The sequence below is a fragment of the Sphaerodactylus townsendi genome, linkage group LG09 (genome assembly GCF_021028975.2).
Source record: "Sphaerodactylus townsendi isolate TG3544 linkage group LG09, MPM_Stown_v2.3, whole genome shotgun sequence".
NCBI lineage: Eukaryota > Metazoa > Chordata > Lepidosauria > Squamata > Sphaerodactylidae > Sphaerodactylus > Sphaerodactylus townsendi.
Window position 1 is genome coordinate 33,524,768 of NC_059433.1, and position 20,918 is coordinate 33,545,685.

The 20,918-nt window shown below is 43.2% G+C and overlaps 1 protein-coding gene across 1 annotated transcript; it reads left to right on the forward strand.

Moving 5' to 3' along the window:
* The first annotated feature begins 1,081 nt into the window (after window positions 1-1,081).
* Window positions 1,082-19,962, forward strand: LOC125439217 (cytochrome b5). Its single transcript, XM_048508213.1, has 5 exons — window positions 1,082-1,328; window positions 12,188-12,316; window positions 15,327-15,356; window positions 16,650-16,684; window positions 18,724-19,962. The coding sequence occupies exons 1-5, from the start codon at window positions 1,179-1,181 to the stop codon at window positions 18,800-18,802; spliced, it is 423 nt and encodes a 140-aa protein (XP_048364170.1). The 5' UTR covers window positions 1,082-1,178; the 3' UTR covers window positions 18,803-19,962.
* The last annotated feature ends 956 nt before the right edge of the window (window positions 19,963-20,918 follow it).

The following is a 20,918-nucleotide window of genomic DNA, read 5'->3' on the forward strand; positions in this document are numbered from 1 at the left end:
CTCCATGGGGCAGTGGGGGTTTGCATGCCTGGCACTGCCGGCTCACATGGCACAAGAGCTGGCAGCACCAAGCAGGCCGACGCCACCGCCCCCCCCCCTCTGCCCAACAGAGCATGCAGCTACCTTCTCTGTGGGGCAGAGGGAGTTTGTATGCCCAGTGCTGCCGGCTTGCGCAGTGCGAGAGCCGGCAACACTAGGCAAGCCGCTGCCGCCATCTCCTCTCTGCCCAATGGAGCAGGCGGCTGCCTTATCTGTGGGGCAGTGGGGGTTTGCATACCTGCCGCTGCTGGCTGTCACGGCACGAGAGCCGGCAGCACCAGGCAGGCCGCCGCCCCCTCTTTGCCCAACGGAGCAGGTGGCTCCCTTCTGCATGGGGCAGAGGGGGGTTTGCGTGCCTGGTGCTGCTGGCTCACACAGCGCGTGAGCCGGTAGCACTAGGCAGGCTGCCGCCACTGCCATCCCCTCTCTGCCCAAATGAGCAGGCAGCTACTTTCTCCATGGGGCAGTGGGGGTTTGCATGCCTGGCGCTGCCAGCTCACACAGCACGAGAGCTGGCAGCACCAAGCAGGCCGCCGCCATCGCCCCCCCTCTGCCCAACAGAGCATGAAGCCACCTTCTCTGTGGGGCAGAGGGAGTTTGTATGCCCAGTGCTGCTGGCTTGCGCAGTGCGAGAGCCGGCAGCACTAGGCAGGCTGCCGCCGCCACCACCATCTCTGCCCCACGGAGCAGGCTGTTGCCTTCTTCGCAGGGCAAAGGGATTTTTCACGCCTGGTGAGCTGGCAGCACCAGGCAAGCCACCGTCACCTCCCCTCTCTGCCCAACGGGTCAGGTGGCTGCCTTCTCCATGGGGCAGAGGGGTTTTTCATGCCTGGCAATTAATGTTTATCTTGTACGGCCTGCGACCTAAAGTGTGTTGTGCGTTTTGGCCCTCCTGTGGGATTGAGTTTGACACCCCTGCAGCAGAGCATCGCCCAACCCTTTCGGACGATGCACGACATTGTCCCGTTCAACCAATGTTAATCCAGGGAGGGCGGGTCTGTTCAGAGGGGAGCCAATCGGCATGCGTGAACGAGGAGGCGGAGCTTGGAGTCTTCTGGGTCAGAGTTCTTGGCTGCAAGAGCTGTGGTTGCGCTGGGCTGAGAGTTGGGGGTGAAGTCGAGGACGAGACTTTGAAGAAGATGTCGGACTCCAGCAGAACCAAGGGCGGGAATGAGCCGTGGCGTGGTCGCTATTACACGCTGGAGGAGATCCAGAAGAACAATCACAGCCAGTCGACTTGGATCATCCTGCACCGCCGCGTGTATGACCTCACCAAGTTCCTGGAGGAGGCGAGTACGCGGGGCTTGTTGGTCCTATCCTTGCTACCAAGGTTGCAGGAAGGAGGGTGTTAGCAGTGCAGTTCTGTGCCCCTTTACTCCCAAGGAGCATGTGGCTGTGGTTTAAATCTTTGGGAGTGTGTGGAAGGGCAGTAATGATGAGGCAACTTGGCTTTAAAGTTCCGCAAGGTCTTGAGTGCTTGCAACGTGCAAGGTGGAACTTGCCCTTCTGCAGTGTGGTCCTTCAAAAACTGCAGGGTTACGTGATGGGAATTCATTTTCTGGGCTTCTGAAACGGCGTGGAACTGGTTCCCAGGCCTCTTTCCTTAAAGCAGGGATCAAGAAATTAGCCTTCTTTTCATGTTTGTGTTTTAGTGGGGGAGGGAATTAAAATCTAGATTTCAGGTGCTTTATCCATCTAAAAAAAGTCATGTATACCTTGTAAGTGACTAGTAAGTCATATGTAACTAGTAAGTGTAGCTAGTAAGTAACCGGAACAATGTATTAAATGTTAGGCTGTGCAGTTTCTGATTGTGCAGTGAAACTTTTGTATTTGGACACTTAATGTCCATATCCACCAACCAAGATTATACCCCTTTGCATTATCAGTGAGAAAAGTGCAGTCTAAAGTGTAGAGGAATAACATTTGGCTGTATGGGATGGAAATTTGCCTTACAATTGAGTTTGGAAGTTTTTTTTAAAAAACTTTTTATTCAAGATAAAGTATTCTTTAGTACTGTGGTAAATACCTCCACTATCTCTATGCATTATCTGCTTAACTTTTCATCATGCTTTTTCTACTAGGAACTGAGGGTGGTGCATGTAATTCTTGTTTGTTTGCAGAGTGCTTTGGCATGGTTGAAGATCTGGCACAGTTTCAATTGCCCTGTGTAATTCCTTGCAGAGCTTGAGGAACATTGCATTTCATAAAATGAGAGCTATGGTTTCAGACGCAAATAAGAGTTGCTTTTTGAATATTAACAAGGCACCCTAAATTAGCAAATTAACTATTTTCAGGGCAAACTCTTTCATCCGATGAAACACTTGTTGAATTGGCTGGTTCTCTCTTGTTCTGTAAGGGTTGGTTCCATTTTCCCAGTACCCTCATGTGGCATGATTGATGTTGAACAAGGAATTCATGTGATATCTCTTGTGAGAGGGAGCCAGTTTGTCACAGTGCCCTCCAACAGTCACATCCTGTACCTCTTTTGAAAAAAAGGGATTTAGGTGGAATTTAAATTGGCAGTTCAGTGCAGGGCCTCAGGTTCTGGCTTCAAAGTTCTTGTAGTTAAAATCCTCCTCTGTTGTCATAACTGAGCACTTAATGAAGTCTGGCACCTTTAGGGGTTTAACAGAAATTTAGTTGCAGAAATAAGTCACCTGTTGAAAAAATAGGTTGTTCCAGGATATGCACCATGTGCTCTGGGATAATTGGCCAGAGCACTTACACAACATTGAAGAAGTAGAAGAGTTGGATTTATACCCCCCTGTCTCTCCTGGAAGGAGACTCAAAGGGGCTTACAAACACTTTTCCCTTCCCCCCTCACAACAAACACCCTGTGAGGTAGGTGGGGCTGAGAGAGCTCAGAAGAACTGTGACTAGCTCAAGGTCACTTAGCTGGTGTGTGTTGAAGTGCACAGGCTAATCTGAATTCAACAGATCTCTCCTTCAAGTTGGGTGGTATAAAAAAATTCTTAGAAACATCTTTGGGAAAGAAGAGTAACACATCGTGCAGTCCTGTTAAAACTTGCACTGAGAGCAGATTCAAATAGAGCTGGTTTCAAGTTACTCCAGATAAGAGGCAATAAAATGATTGTGTGTTAAGAGTTGTCTAGCTGCTTGCAATGTATATGAATTAGACATCTTGCAAGTTTATTGAGTCAATCTATCGCAAGTTGTGTCTTTCTCTTCCTGCCATTAACTTTTCCTAGCATTATTTTCTTTTCCAGAATCTCTTGCCTTCCTTCAGTGTGACCAAAGTAGGATAACTTCAGTTAAGTCATTTTAACTTCTAGGCAGAGTTCAGGCTTAATTTGATGTAGAATCCATTTTGGGGTCTTTTTTTTTTTGGTGGTCCACAGTAGCCAAAAAACACAGTAGCCAATATCACATTTCAGATGAATCACTTTTCCTCCAGTTGGCTTTCATCATTGTTCAACTTTCACACATATTCACAGTAATGGGGGATATTGTGGGATGAATTATCTTGATCCTGGTTGCCAGTGAGAGACATCCTTACACTTCTCAGTCTCAATCTACTTCTGATTTTTTTGGTTGCAGTCTCCCTTTGGGTTGATAATGGAGCCAAGAAATAGACATTCTTGAGCCATTTCAATTGCTTCATTGTCAAAGCTGAAGTTGTGTAATTCCGCAGTAGTTGTCATTTACTTTGTCTTCATGATGTTCACCTATTATCTTTGACACTCTCTGCTTCAGCCTTCATTAGTACTGTTTTCAAGTCGTCACTGTTTTCTGCTGGTGATGTGGTGTAACCAGCATCATAATTGTTAGTGTTTCTTCATGAATTTTCACTCCACCTTCATCTAAATCAGAGGTCTTCAAACTATGGCCCTCCAGATGTTCAGGAACTACAATTCCCATCAGCCTCTGCCAGCATGGCCAAGTAGCAGGGCTGATGGGAATTGTAGTTCCTGAACATCTGGAGGGCCATAGTTTGAAGACCCTTGATCTAAATCTATCCATCTTTCCTTATAACATGTTCAACATATAGACTGAAGAGATCTGGTCATATCCAAAGCCAAGCTGATATTTTTATTTCAGTTTAATTTGTTGCATGGTGGAAAGGCCTGGTACAGACCTTAGAAATAATGTGTGTTAGAATTATAGTGAATCTGCATGTCACACACAATTCCTTACATGTACTTTAATTAGTGTGTCAAAGTTCTCTTTGCCTTTGGATTTGGTTTCTTAAATTTAAATAAGGTTAGGTAAAGATGCATGCTATAGTGTCTTTAAATTTTTATAAGCATCATTAATAGAACAGTTTCTACCTTGTGCTTTGAAGTTGATTGAATGTAGCAGTGGTGGCGAACCTATGGCACGGGTGCCAGAGGTGGCACTCAGAGCCCTCTCTGTGGGCACGCGCAAACAGAGTGCCCCCCCCCCCCACACATCTAGGCTGGCCTGGGCTGCTGGGCTCGATTATTAGGATTAAACCTAAGACCTAGTTTTGGGGAAGCAGTGTAGGTAACCCTGTTAAGCGCTGTTAAACCCCACTGATTTTCATGCGAAGAACTAAAGTGTGATCCTTTACCTGGGAGTAAGCTCAGTTGCTGGCAATGGGGCTTGCTTCTGAGTAAACCCTCCTAGGATCGTGATTCACCCATTGGAAGAGTTGCACAGTTGCTTCAAAGCAAAGCCGCTGACTACCACCAAGCTTACTCCTGAGTAACGCACGCCTCGGAGCCAACCATTTTTTCTAAACTAAAACCTCAGTATTCAGGTTAAATTGCCGTGTTGGCACTTTGTGATAAATAAGTGGGTTTTGGGTTGCAATTTGGGCACTCGGTCTCGAAAAGGTTCGCTGTCACTGGAATATAGCATTTAAATCATGTTTCATTTTTTCCCTGATAGAATATTTCAGTTGAAGTTTTGGTTGCTATTGGAAGAGAAAATTAACATGGGGTATTTTTTGTTGTTGTTCACTTAATATAAATCAAAATAAACATGCAAAATCAGCTCACGTCTGATTTAGGGCACTGCTAACATTAATTTAAATTTTGCAGACATTGTTTCCAGGATGTATTTAATTTTGCATCAGAAATTTTTCCAGAAACTTTTCCAATTCCCATTTTCCTGGAAAACCCACACCCTTGCCGGGTGACCTTGGACTAGTCACAGCCTGTAGGCCTAACCCACATCACAGGGTTATCGTGTGCTGAAATGAAGAATCATGAGTATTGCTCTGAGTTCCTTAGAAGAAGGGCAGGGGTAATAAATGCATAAATGTAAATGTCAACTTGTTCATCCACCTAAGCACATAAAATGTCAGTCTTTTAAATAAAATATCTTTAGGGTTGGTTGACTATGAATATCCTTTCATAGGAAAAAGCCAGCAAAGACTGCAAATGATTCTGAAAGTGATGTGCAGAGAAGGTTCTTCTAGGCGAATTATTATGGATAGGGTTCCTTGAAGTCAGGAAACTTTAAAATAACACTGGTACTTGACTGCTGGTAAACATTCACTTGATTTATATGGCATGCTCATTTTAGAGTTTGGAAAGCTATGATGGGCATTAACATACAAATCTTGTGTACTAACACTGTATCTTGTATGTTAATACAAATCTTGTATGTTAATACAAACAGAGATAACATACAAATCTGTGTACTAACACTGGTGAAAGAACTGGTTTTTCAATACATCTTATGTTAAGACACAAGGCAGATGTATTTCGTTCTCAAATCAAACAAGCGTAGGCAGGCAAGCTTAATGGGCACAAAGGTTATACAGAAATGAAAACGAGCCTGGCTTTTATGTAGCTGCCAGTTATGGTGCATACCTAAACATTTCTGAAACTGTATTCAAGTCTACTGGGATAATAAAAATATCTGACTTGGAGAGAATGCTTATTAATTGTGCTGGTTCCTCTTGATCTTGATTGTACCTCTGTCCAGCCACTTTGCCCATCCTGTTACGTTTCTGTGTTATTACTCGGGAGTTGAACATGGGTAGGACTCAGAGAAGCACACTCAAGTAACATTACCCTAGTAAAGTGATACCGTACATTCTTGTGACTCCTGTTAGTTTCTAAAAGTTAGCAATCTAATAGCCCAGTCCAAAGGCCGTGGCAGCCAGGGATGACTCCACCGCTGTGTCACCTCTGGAGGCACAGGCGTAGCTACCATGGGGACATCTCTTTAAATCCACCCCCTTTGGAGTGTATTTAAAGGGAGAATCTGGGCTCCCTAGATTAAAAAAAAACATTGAAAGTATTGTCGAAGGCTTTCACGGCCGGAATCACTTGGGTGCTGTGTGGTTTCCAGGCTGTATGGCCGTGTTCTAGCAGCATTCTCTCCTGACGTTTCGCCTGCGTCTGTGGCTTGCTTCTGAGTAAACCCTCTGAAGATGCCATGATCCTCTGAAGATGCCAGCCACAGATGCAGGCAAAACGTCAGGAGAGAATGCCGCTAGAACACGGCCATACAGCCCGGAAACCACACAGCACCCAATTGAAAGTATTGTTGAAGGCATTCACAACCAGATTCAACTGCTTGTTGTGGGTTTTACAGGCTGTGTGGCCGTGGTCTGGTAGATCTTGTTCCTAACATTTCACCTGCATCTGTGGCTGGCATCTTCAGAGGTGTATCACAGAGAGAAGTCTGTTATAAGAGAAGTCTGGACACAGTGTATAACAGTCTTCTCTCTGTGATACACCTCTTAAGATACCAGCCACAGATGCAGGTAAAACATTAGGAACAAGATCTACCAGACCACAGCCACGCAGCCCAGAAAACCCAAACAACATTGACAGTGATGCTGTTTGGGGTGGATGGGTGGGAAATCTACCCTGAAACAGCATCACTTTCAATGTTGTTTAAACTAGAGAGCCCAGAGTCTCTCTTTAAGGTGGATTTAAAAGGAGAATCTGGGCTCTCTAGTTTAAACAACATTAAAAGTGATGCTGTTTCAGGGTGGATCCCCCCCCCTTCAAAAAATAGCATCACTTTCAATGTTGTTTAAACTAGGGAGGCCTGGATATGTTCAGATTTGTGTGTTGGGGCATGTTCTATAATGTGATGGTGACTTTGAGATGACCTGGTGCAAAAAAATGTTGTTTGGTCGTGGTGGGGGAGGGACACTGCCCATATGCGGAATACTCAGATTTTGTCCCGGGCTCCATTTTCCCTAGCTACGCCCCTGTCTGGAGGGCTTTCAAGCAGCTCAGGGAGGCTGCAAAACAAGAGAAGAACCTGGCCACCTGGAAAGCTCTTCACAGGGCTAAATGGAAGGGTGGCATAAGTCCTAGTCCCTGGCTGTGGCATTCCTGGCTTGAAAGGCCAGGTGACAGCCAACTATAGTTGGCTCCACTCCTGGGAATGCTGCCTCCTCCCATGCCATGGCCACTCTGTTGCCAGTATACCTCCACAGTGATGCCTTCAGGTTTCACCACTGCAGAGTTGTGGGGCACCCAGACACTAGTGTGTTTGCCCTCTCCGATGGTGGGGGCCATTGGCCCATTCTCCCTTCCCATAAGATTCAACTGTTAAGAGGTTCCAATGCTTTGAATTGCACACCTAAGATAGATTATGTTTGAATTGGCACCCAAACACATGTTCATGTTACACAATCTCTGTTAGGTAAGCCCCAGTGTCTAATTTGGCTTTTTTTGGCACTTCACTTATGTCCTTTTATCAACTTGAGCATTTGTGTTGCAAGGGAGCCATTATTGGCACTGTTTCTCCCCCTTCTTCTTTCCCATGCCTCTGGTTGGGCTCCTTTCTGGTATAATGTGGAATGAAGATGGGCTACGTTTGTATAAATAGCTCAGCACAGCCATTTATCATCAAAAATACTTCTCTTATCTGAGGTCATTTGGGGAATGCTTTGGATTCCACACTTTACCTTTGTATATAAATATCTTGAAAGGGAAGAAAATTGAAATGGAAAGCTGGCCTTTACAGTGATTGGGTAGGCTTCTAAAAAACTCCCACAGTATTTGGTCTGCAAAGACTCCTGTTTGCATGCTAGATTAGCTTTTTGTAAATTTGCTGTCTCCCACCGCATCTTCGGAAGGAACATAACTGCACATCAATATCTGTTTTATATATCATCATTAATATATCAAATCTCTGAACTTCACCATAGAGGGTATGATCCAAATGACGCTAGGAACAGATTGGGAAGATTGCTGTACAAATCTGAAGGTTGTCACAGGCTTGCATAAAAATCTGAAGTCTAAAAAAAAGTGATGGGTTCTAATTCCCCAAAATAACAGAAACAACACCCATAGGTTCAAGAGAGGCTCTTGGGGTTGCTAGGCAGCCACACCAATATTACCGAGCCTTAGTTTTTGTAAAGCAAAGTGGGGGGAAGGGCAGGAGTGGTCTTGGAGGTTGAAACAGTTCTAGAAAAGACCTACTCTGCTGCTGACATGTCCCCTGAAGGAGGAGGACTCATCAGGGACAGGTGCAGTGGCCACTGCTGGAAATTCAGTATCTTGCAGCTCAGGCTGACCTGCTGGCGGTGATGGCCACTGCACCATTCAGCCCATCTTGGCCCAGCCCAGTGTCAACCACTATGGAGCCCCGCCAGACTTTTCCCGGGGAGAAGATGTTGGACATGGGAGGAAGGAAAGTTGAAGACATGGAAGCAGATAAATATAGGTTAGCTGGTAGGTGGGAAGAAAAGAAAAAAGCAAGCCTGACCCCAGCAGCCCCCACACAATTGGTCAGACTGTTCTGGCGGCATAAATGCCAGGATGAGGGAAAGTTGAACATGGCGGAAGATGAAGAAGATTTATATCTCTCCTGTAAGGAGACTCAAAGGGGCTTACAATCTTCTTTCCCTCCCCTCCACAACAAACACCTTGTGAGGTGGGTGGGGCTGAGAGGGCTCCGAAGAACCATGACTAGCCCAAGGTCACCCAACTGGCTTGTGCTGAAGTGCACAAGCTAACCTGGTTCACCAGATAAGCCTCCATAGCTCAAGTGGCAGAGCAGGGAATCAAACCCGGTTCTCCAGATTAGAGTGCATCTGCTCTTAACAACTACACCACGCTGGCTGCTGGCTCTCGTTGGTTGGTTGACTGGTAGGTGAAAAGGAAGCAGGAAAAAGGGAGAGGCTATGGGAATTGTCTAGGGTAGGGAAAGAGGAAATAGTGGGGAGGAGAAAATGAGATGCTCCCTGAAGTCGTTGCAAGTCCCCCATCTGTACTTTTACTAAAACACTGATAAAAGAAGAAAGACAGGAGTTATCTTACATAGCTACATTCAATTGCTGTGATCTGCAGCGAAATGATAATTGATAGCCAGACTTTGAGTTTTAATTGCAGGGTGGCTTTTTAGTACTTTGAACTGCACTGTTGACAGGTTCTAGAGGGCATAATCAAGCATTTCTTTCATCTAAGCCAGCTTACTTTAGAGGAAGAGCCCCATGACACTGTGTGGTAAGCTCCAGTACTGCAGTCCAAGCTCTGCTCATGAGCTGAGTTCGATCCTGACGGAAGTCAGTTTCAGGTAGACGGCTCAAGGTTGACTCAGCCTTCCATCCTTTTGAGGTCGATCAAATGAGTACCTAGCGTGCTAGGGTAAAGTGTAAATGAATGGGGAAGGCAATGGCAGGATAATGTCTGCCTAGTAAATGTCGAGATATGCTGTCACCTCATGGGTCAGTAATGACCCAGTGCTTGCGCAGGGGACTCACTTTAAGTTTACTTTAGATGAAGTCCTATATTGGTCTCCGAGGCAATCTCCCCACTTCACCCCCACCGTAGTCCACAATACAGAGCAATGGGTTCACTTCCTGTCTACCCCAGTCTATTGTGTAAGGTTCCTGCAGTTTCTCAGTGTATGTGTCTTTCATAAAAATAGTTCTCTGCAAGAAATGCTTTTTTTAAAGACTGGGGATGTTTTGTTTCGATGTCGAAATGGAAATAGAAAACAGCATGTCAGTTTTGAAGCTGGATTCACTCTTTCTGGAAGCTTGTGTTAAATAAGCCTTGCAGTCCAACTTGTTTTCTGGGTGCAGCTGGTAAAACTCCAGGTAGTTCATTTCAGTTGCTGCCCAAGACCTTTGCTCGACTTCATTCTATGTGAAGTTATCTGAACTGATTCAAGGGCAGGATTTGTAAAGAGACTATTTGCACGCCTGCCTTGCCTAATCTCTCTTCTGCATACACTCCCTTAACCTTTTTTTTTACCATGCATAATCTTTACTCTCTATGCTTGTATAACTTTCCTTTTTTGCTTAGTCATCGTGCGTGAGCGCTGTGCTTGTTTTAATCTCTTGGAAAGTTGTGCAAGGCTTTTTCGGTGCAATATTTAATACTGTGTGAGATTTTGATAGAGTTGCTAGATCGCCAGTTGAGGAGACAGTCCAGCCGCCATCAGTGTGGAATGTTGGGGTACCTTCCTGGTTGGGGGGTAGAGTGGAACTGCAGAATCAATAGAATGTGACTTCTGGTGTTCTTTTTAGTTGTGGTGGCAGGGTTAAGCTGAGTGGAACAGTTATATTCTGCTGTTAAAACAGGTGATCTGCTCATCAGGACATCATGGCATGGTGCTAGGACTGCTAGGGCAATTTCCTATTTTATGTGGGAAGTATGATGTAGAATTGTACAATTCTGGCTGATTTTAGCCCTGCTAACACTGGCTGAGTTTTGTTGGTGTGGGGCAAAAGGAGTGGAGAAGGAAAGAGAAACTCATAAGAAAACAGCAGTTCCAGATGTTGGAGCTATGATTTAAGAAAATATCATTCCTGTGTTGCGATAGGGGAGGGCACTGTTATCCTGGAATATGAATGCTATCCCCATGTTTTTGTGTGGACCCTTTCAAAATGACTGAGGGCCAATTTAGACCACTGATTTAGATCCAGTTTTGCATTTTGAAATTCATAGTTTACTGATCAAGCACGCCTAGCAACTGGTTGCCCCAAGAATGTAAAAATATTGGTTTGCAATTTAAAAGAGAAATCACAATTTCCCTGAATCAAAGGTTTGGTAATTTCTGCACAAAAGCTGAGTTTGTCATTGAGTTGGAAAGCAAATGCCAATTCTGTATAGTGTGAACAATAAATATTTTTAATTGAGAGTTGCTGCTTTTATGCATAGTTGTGGAATAACATGCCAAAGGCTCTGCCAGTTCTGGTGATGCACTGTTTCTCTTAAATTTCTAGGATGATTTGCTAGTCTCTGGGTCCAGGGGGCAAACCCTAATATGAAGCATGACTTACTGTGTCCTGTAACATGATGCCTTTTAACATGAATATATTTACAAATATTTTCTTGCATACACGCAACTTACCTTCAGTCATACAGCGAAGAGGCTGGTGTTGTGGTGGCAGCTGCTGCCGAAGCAACTGTTTTAAAATCTGCACAACCAATCAGAAGCATTGTTGGGCAAAAGACCCACCTGTGCCCTCCCGCTTTCTAAATACACTTGGTGGGTTCCAAGAGAAACTGTTGGCAGGTGCTAATGCAGTGGTGGCGAACCTATGGCACTCCAGATGTTCAAGGACTACAACTCCCATCAGCCCCTGCCACCATGGCCAATTGGCCAATTGTAGTCCTTGAACATCTGGAGTGCCATAGGTTCGCCACCACTGTGCTAGTGGGTACCATAATGAACTGAGGCGTAGCTCCAAGGGGGCGGTAGGGGGGGTGCGCGATGCACCAGACGCATGCCCTTGTGGGGGTGTGGTGGGGGCATTCCGGGGCAGGATGGGGGCTGAGGATGCACTGGTGTACCAGGTGCTTTCCCCCCTTGCTATGCCTCTGATAATGAATAAAGGATTCAGAAGCTTTGGCTTTTTAGTTTATTCCTTCAACTAGCTGTGAACATTAAATTAAACCTTCATGTACAAAGAAAGTATAAAATGTCAAAGGACAATCAGGGGATCGCTACTTTTGTTGTGGCTTTCTACAGCCATTTACTTTACTGCTTTTTGAGAGTAAATGATAGAATTTGGTCAGATGGAGCAAGACAATTTGTAAAATGACCTAGAAGAGGTCATTGGAGAAATTCAACTTAATTGTGGGCAGGGGAAGAGACAGATGATAAGTTTAGTGTTCCACAATCTCTGAATATAATGAAAGTTTTTAAATAGTTTACTATGATTGTATAACACTGATTTACCATAAAAGCATACCCATGATAAATATGAGCGTTTTGTGGTTATTGTTTTTTATAGCACCCTGGTGGTGAAGAAGTTCTAAGGGAACAAGCAGGTGGAGATGCTACAGAAAACTTTGAAGACGTTGGCCATTCCACAGATGCTAGAACGTTATCGGACACGTTTATTATTGGGGAACTGCATCCTGTGAGTACACCTGTCCATGATAGGCCTCTTGTTTTTTTCAAAGCTTTCATTACTTTGATATAGGCTTCCAGCTTCAAGATAATGCATACAGGTTTTGTCTAGTCTTGCCAAGGTAGTGTGTGCTCAGAGCTGAGTAGATGTAGCAACATCTCAGCAATGGCAAATTTGTTAGTTTTGTCATTTTTTTTTAAAAAGCAGGTTATCAATTTGGCTGTAGGGCATAGGACTTTCCTTCATATCACTGGATCCCTCCATTTCAAGTGGCAAAGTTGATTGGTGCTTCTCTGCAATGTCACTCATATGTATCTGTCAGGTTATGCTGCACCACGTTGGCATATGATAGTGGTGTGTTAAGTTGAAATCTGAATTGTGGAAAGTAGTGTTTAAAGAAAAAAAATGAAGTAGCAAAGTTGTGCATTCTGACAGTACTTGCTCTGAGAATTACCCTGTTTTGCACAGACTGTTGTTCCACTTATCTGCTATGGAGGATCCAAATGGACTCTTGCAGGCTGTGTGGTTTTCTGGGTTGTATATACCTCTGACTGGGGATGCCAGCCTCCAGGTGGGACCTGGGGATCTGGACCGCTTTCGGGACTGGAATTGTAAACTTCAACCCCAAGAGCTGGCTATTTATGCATAGAAGTGCCAACCCGGCGAATTTAACCTAGAAATTTCGAGGTTTTAGTTAAGAAAAAATTAATGGATTTGAAAACTCTGAAGTGCATTACGGGGAGTAAGCGAGTGGTAGTTGTTGGCTTTGCTTTGAAGCAACCATGAAACTCTTCGAGGCGGGTGAATCCGGCCACAGGAGAGTTTACTCAAACAAGCCACGTACTGGCAGCTGAGCTTACTCCCCAGGTAGGAATCGCAGGTGGATTCTTGCGCGAAAATCAGTGGGTTTAACAGCACTTAACAGGGTTACCTATACTGCTTCTCCAAAACTAGGTCTGCGGGACTGTCCTGCTAATAATCCAAACCAATTAAGGCAGCCACATGTGTGGGGAGGCGGTGATTTCCTACATGATGAGCTCTGTGTGTGTATTGTGCTTACAGAACTCTGATGCCACCTCACAGCCTGCCAGCGCCATAGGTTCGCCATCACTGCCCTAGAATTACAGCGCATGTCCCAACTACTGAGATCATTTGCCCTGGAGAAAATGCATGTTTTGAGGAATGGACTCTATCACATTGTACTCCACTGAGATTTCTGTCTACCAAATCTCCAGTAGTTTCCCAACCTGGAGCTGATAACCCTCCTTACAACCCCCATCCCCTGATGGTGGCCAGGGAAGACCAGGCAACGCTTCGAGTTCTGACACACGTCCATAATTATCCAGGATGAGAGATGGAGTCTGCAGTTGGCAAGGAGTAGAGGGGCAAAATCAGCTTCACAGAATTTCATGAACACTTGGAAACACCTCAAAGCATTGTGCAAGGTGTCTGAGCAGTCCCTTCCTGGGCAGACAACTGGCAACTGTTATTTGTGGAATACTAGTATTGAGGCGTTATTTTTGATCAAATGTGTTAAGTGTGGTGGAACCCAAGCACGTTCTTTTCTCCCTCAGAAACAAATGCCTCTGAATTCAGTTGGTTTGGGTTCATACCAGTTGTACCACACTTTACATTAACTCTGTCTTAATTCTGTTCTTTACTATGTGATCCCGAGGGAAGCTGTTTATTCTTGAAAGTTTACCGGGGAAGGCTGCAGTGCAGATTTTCACTTGCTGAGGACCATTTTAGAAATAGCAGTATGATGCTTTGGTACTACCTCATCCGTGTTAGCACTTTTCATATGGGATGTAATATCAGTGATTAAACCCATCCATGCAATTGCTAGGCTTAAAATTTGTGATATTTTTGGGCGTGACAAATATAGAAAGTTCTCTGTGGTACGATATGCATATGATAAAGGAGTCTAGTGCATATTTTGATTACTGCGTTCTCAATAAATTTATCTCCAGTCGTTTTTTTTTAATTGTTGAGCATACTTAATCTAAAAGAGAACCTTGGCATATGCACAGACCTGTGGAGTGTTACTTCACTCTGGTGGAGTGTTACTTCATAACCTTGGCAGATTCAAAGTGATCTCCCGTTTCACATTCAGAAGTTTTATAAAGTTTTAATGTCTTTCTACAAAGTAAACTTTTGCCCATAAAAATATCTGTGATTAGACCAGAAAACGGTGGGAAACTGAACTTGGCATCAGCATATCAGTGTGAGATTAATTTTAAATTATTATTTTATGTCCATTATATTTCTAAAGGCCCCTGTCTATGAAATATTTGTCTTGTTTGAGACTCACAGAAGAGTTCTTTAAGCTGTCACCTTAATGATTAGTATTCAAGCAGGACATTTTAAAAATTTCTGATGGTAAACTTGTGCATCTGTTCTAAAGATAAGATGAATATAATAACCCTGCTAAGGTGGCATAGGATAAGCTGTGATATACGAAAAGATGAGGTGTGATACACATACACACACTTAATCCATCACAAAGTCTAGCTATCTAAAATTATTTTTTGTCTTTGCTGTACTTTCTCTAATCTAGGGGTCCCCAAATGTTTTGGGCTTGTGATCACCTTTAGAATTCTGACACAACTGCAAAATGGCTTCTGCAAAAGGAGCCAGTGACAAAATGGTTGCCACAGGAGGCAGAGATAGTTACAAAATGTCAGTGAATGAGGTTATCCAGTACTCTGGTCATTTTTCCACATTTGAAAGAGGGTACCTTTGTTTAACCAAACTCCTTTTAAAGTGAAAACATTGTGTTATGGTGGCAGATGCTGCCAAAGCCATTTTTAAAACAACCACACACCCAATCAGAAGCACTGCTGGGCAACACTTTCTAAAAACACTTTGTGGGCACCATAACAGCCACATACACCACTTTTGAGAACCTCCAAACTACGCAGCCTGAAAGATATGTAACTAATGTGAAATGGCTCATGCTTACCCTCTTCAGACAATCTGCATAATATTGTATCTAACTGGTATGTTCTCTCCCTTCCAGGATGACTGGGATAAAATTCAGAAACCAACAGTAAGTGTTTCACTTTGAACCCTCAAAAACATTGTGTGTGTTAAGTTTTGGTAGCAGTGGTATGAGTGATGCCCTCCCAGTGCTAGAGAATAATAGTTTATGTGACTTGCCAGAACATGTTTGGGAAACAGCTGAAAAAGTAGCAGAAAGAGTAATGGAAGAGAACTCTGTAGGATCCCAAGCTTCTATGCTTTATTAACTTGCTGAAGGCAACTTGGGCATTGCAACAACTCTGCTTTGTCATAAGGATTCCAGACTCTCTTGACCAATTGGGACAAGTCTAGCCTCAGTATCACTCTGTATTCTAGTCAGAGTAGAACCAGAGTGGAAGGTGCAAGGACTATGTATGTTGAGTTTTCTTAAACATTGCAGGAAAAAAAGCCTTAAATATTGAAACCAAAGCAATTTCTACAACAGCCAACATTCATACTTGCATTTCACCCCCCCTCTCTCCCCCCCCCCCAAAAAAAACATTCTGTTTCCTTGTGCTGTGGAGCACCTGTGAGAACATTGGCCATCATGGAAATTGCCTTGGTTATAATACTTTTGCAAAAAAAATTTGCATTCAGACTTAACAGCCCAATCCAGACAGGACTGGAATGGCACTGCTCCGTCGCCACCCTGATTGCTCCACAGGGCTTTCCTGTGGCATGGGAAACTCAAAAATGTAACAAAAGGAACACTCACCTTAAAATCTCCTAGAGGGGAGAATAGAGAAATGCCACAAAAATCATTGTGTATTTCTGCTGGTGGGTCTGCTGGCACATGGGGGCCAACTGGGCTCTGGAGGTCAACTAAGGTCAGCCTTACCCCTTGGATTACCCTGGGCCATCCTGGCACAGCATTTTACACTGGCGAGCCTGGGCGACTGAGCATGCTTCTGCATCCATAGTGTTGTGCAGCACCTGGCTGCCTGGGTAAATTGCCCTTCTGCCAACGCATTTGTTCTTTGCACTGGCAGAATGGGCACTCATGCTGGCACAAGGGTGCACTCGCTCCAGAGGAGGACCCCCCCCCCCCCGATTGGGCTGTGAAAATTCCATATAAAGCATTGCTGTAATTAAGTGAATTTTGTATGACTACAGTGAGTGTGTGTACGAAATAGACCTTTGGATTTGGAAGTGAGCACGGAAGCTTAATCATAAGCTAAAATAGTTAACCAACAGAAGGTTGCAGAAATCATAATATAATTCATGGGAGTACTAAGAAAAAAACCCTTTATCCCTAGAATTGGTATTGTGGGGAGGAGGTACCACTAAAACTCTGTAACTCATTTACTGCTTTGTTTTTCAGAGTACTTATGTTTCTGCTGTTGATTCTGATAACAGGTATAGTAGGCTTTCATTTAACTAAGTCAGTTAACTGTTAAAACAAATGAACTAGGCTATCTAGATAATTCTTGTGATTTTTAAAAAATCATTATCTAATATGAAATTACAGACTGCCGTTGAAATGGATATTTCCAAGGTGGCATTTATATGTATTAGGGATTATTTGCATCTGAGCAATGCTAGGCCACTTTCTCTATCTTATGAAAGTTCTTAGTTTATGTCTTCGTATCCAGATCAGAAAGTCAGCACTACTTTTGTTAGCTGAGCACCTTTGGGATTGTTAATCCTGTTAAGAGTTAATTAAGACCTGGGACATATGATCTGGAATGGTTCCCCCCACCCCACCCCACCCCTCCCTTGCCTGCCCTTCCATTCAAATAAGTGTTGGGGTAGTCAGGATAGCCATAAGAAACATGTCAGTTCTTCTAGTATATCCAGTGGCAGGATCTCCATGACTTGAAACTATTGCCATTATCTGTTCTTTTTTGTTGTTGGCTAACAGTGACTTCAGTGGGCTTAGAAGAATGTAACTTTGTGTAGAATACTTACAGTACAATCTTAGCAAATGTGCAAAACATGTTAAAAAGTACTGCAGCATATAGGGAATGCTGAACATTCCCCTTTGGCCTTGTAGCCCTTTGTCCTTTTCAATGCATGCTAGTTACCTATAAAAGTAGTTTTTTATAACCCTGATACAGCCTGCAAAGAGCACTTCGCTCATCAGATAACAACTTTCTGGTAATCTGTGGCCCTAAAGCAACCCAACTGTTCTCAACCAGAGCCAGAGCCTTTTCAGCTCTGGTCCCGGCCTGCTGGTATTCTCTTTCAAGTGAGACCCAGGCTTTGTGGGGCTTGATGCAGTTCTGCAGGGCCTGCAAAACTGGGTTGTTCCACCTGGCCTATGATCGAAGGCAACGATGGTTTTGAACTTGCTACCCCCCTCCCTCTTCCCCTTTGCCTTTTTCTTAATTTATTTCAGTGACTTCATTTGATTGGATTACTTTTCCTTTCCTATGATTGGGCCCCTTGCTGTACTGATGCCATCTAGTTTTTAGTTTAAAGTCTAGCTTTAAGACACTGCAGAGGCGGCTTGATTTGTGGTTCAGCAGTCCCCTTGAGAGGCTCAGGCAAAACAATGGAATGAATACAAGAGCACTTGGGTTCACGGCAGATCAACCAACCAATGCATTAACGTTAATTCCCCTTTTAAAAAACCCTTCCAAATGCAGACGGGAAATGATGGTGGGGGGAACGTATGGAATACCCTGTTTCCCCGAATATAAGACATCCCCGAAAAATAAGACATAGTAGAGGTTTTGCTGAAGTGTGAAATATAAGGCATCCCCCGAAAGTAAGACATAGCAAAGTTTTTGTTTGGAAGCATGCCCAACGAACAGAACACAAAAAAATAAGACATCGCCTGAAAATAAGACATGGCGCATCTTTGGGAGCAAAAATTAATTTAAGACACTGTCTCATATTTGGGGAAACACGGTAGCAGGACATGGAATTGCTCAGTAAATAGTAGGACAGTGTGGATTTCCACTGAGAACAAATTGGGACAAATTTTCTGCACAGAAGGTGAAACCAGTTTGGTTCCACTTCAGAAGGAAAGATAAGCACTTGGAGAAGAAACAGGGAAATCACAAATAGAGCCCAAACCCATTCTGGGTTGAATGCCGAAACATGCAGAACATGAAAAAAGGTGCTACCTCAAACAGCAATAAATCCAGCAAAAACAGGACATGTAAAACAGCCCCTTGCGATGTGCCAGCTTTTGTTCTGCTGTTCTAGAAAGTAATGTCGAGAAAGTTTGGAACAGTGGGTTGGATCCATAGATATTGTTGGAACACAAAGGGGGTTCTGCAATTGGAAGTGGCAATCTGTATAAAGCAATCAAAGTGATGTTCTGAAAATACAAATGCTGTGATTCCAGTGGAGTCGAGCCTTTGTATCCAGTCTGTTCAGTTTTCGAAAGTCCATCTTTTGGAAGATTTTGGTTTGTTACGAAAATAATGTCTGATTGTTTCTTCTAGTTCATGGAGCTCCTGGGTGATTCCAGTTCTAGCAGCGTCTTTTGCAGTCTTCGTGTACCGTTTCTACTTTTCTGAATAAGCACCTTATCAAGAAGCAATAATGGAAAAGACAGTTTTGATAAAGAGAACAAAGAATGTGTCTTAACATTCTTCATGCCAGGACAATATCTGAAACCATCCATTCTCCCCATCAAGAAAGCCAAAATAAAGTTTCTTCAGCTGCGCACTTTTAATTCTGCCTTTTACTCTACTTTTAAGCACAGGGGTGGTCTCTGTCAAGCAGTTAAGTCTATTGACCGTATTTGATTACTATACTACTGGAATTATAAACACTGATGGTGTCTGTGCAGTCTTACAAAATGTGACTTTATTTCTTAAATATTTTTGATTCCCCCCTTCATTTGCTTCTCTTGTCAAAATATATAGTAGGTGGAGGTGGTGTCTTAAAAGTCCTTCCTTATGCTCACCACTTTGCCTTTTATCTGTAATTCTTTCATTATAGCTTTTTTTCTTCTAGTCAGATTCCTCTGTTTGAAGGTATAACTTCTGTCTTAAAGGGAAAAACTAGATTTAGCATGGGGATACTTCCATCATAACACATTGGCTTGAACCCAGAGAGCCTGTGGTGTGAACAGAAAGATCTTATGCTTCCCTCTTCCCCCCACCCCCACCCCCCGCATCTCCAACCACCTTTCTAAAAATGCCCATAGAGACCTGGCCCTAAGTGAAGGTGCCCTTAGTTCACACAGCATCATCTTTGGAACCAAGCTCCTGACCTCAGATAAGGCAATATATTTGTAACTATATTTGTAACTTCTTGGGTTTAAATTTCACTATAATCTTTTGCCAGTCAAAAAGAAAGAAAAACTTTTTTGTATTCTGAGCTACTATGTGAGAGGAGAAATCTAGGTCTTAGACTTTTGCTGTCAGTAAATTGCGTAAACAAGATGGTGCTGTGTTAATCGGAATCCCTATATGTATTCAGCTCTTGGAAAATTAGCCTTATGCAATTTCAGGTTACTGTAAAATCTGCCTTGAACATAACAATTGTAAACAACTACGTGAATGTCTTAAGTCTGTCCTTTTGATAAAATAATGGAACAATATGAAATAATACGTAGTGGATGGCACACGTCCGTTTGTATTACATAGCTCCGCTTGCCTGTACATATGATTTTACCTGCTAATTCGTATGTTATTCACATGGATAAAATTTGAGAATAAACTCAGATGTTTACATATCTTGTGATGTTATGTATGACAGAGTTATGGAGTGAGGCTCAGTTGATATTAATACAGGAGCTTTCATCAACTTGGGTAGTGTAAAAGAATGTAGGGTTGCCAGCTTGGAAAATTCCTGACAAACTGAGGGCAGTTTTTGATGAAGATGGAAGTGGAGCTTAGTGAAGATGTGATGCCAAACCTGCTTTTTTCTCCAGTGGAAGTGATCTCTGTAGCCCGGAGATCGATAGTAATTCTGGGGGAACCCGAGGTCCTATCCGAAGACCAGCAAGGGGGAACAGTTTATTTGGTGTCAGGACATGGTAGAAGAATATATCCCTTTTCTTTAGTTTCCTCAAAAAGCATCTAAATTGATATAGTAACATGTAAATATTTAAATTTAATTTCTTAATCAAAAGTTGGCACATCAACCAAGTACGTTTTTAAGTAAGGTAATACTACCAATAAACTGTATCTCAATGCAGGTTTAAGGGGTATTTAAACTCATTTGTTATCAGGGCTGGATATGACATCAACGTGACTAGGTTGGTCTGGGTTTGATTAGTGGTGGCTGCCTCATTTGTTAAACAAGTAGCCTTGGTTGTTAAAGAAAATCTTCATATACTGATGTCAGAGTCATTAATTCTCTTTAGTACAACTTCAACATTCTGATAATTAGATGAAAAATAACATACAGAAGGTCAATTAATGTCATTGAACTGAGTGTTTTAACTCAACATTCCAGCTACTAGTTTTTAATCTTTTTACTATTTTTGTTTATTTTGACAAATACTTTTTATTGTGTGGTTAAACGTGATGAAAGGTTGGGTACCAAATGTCAGAGGGCATCAGTTGCTTCTACTGAGCATCCTGGAATTATATGTGAGCATGAACAACAATGTTTAGCTGCAAAACCAACAAATTATTTTTTAAATCACTGCGCTGGGCATGTGAAGGTTCCCTTCCAATCATTT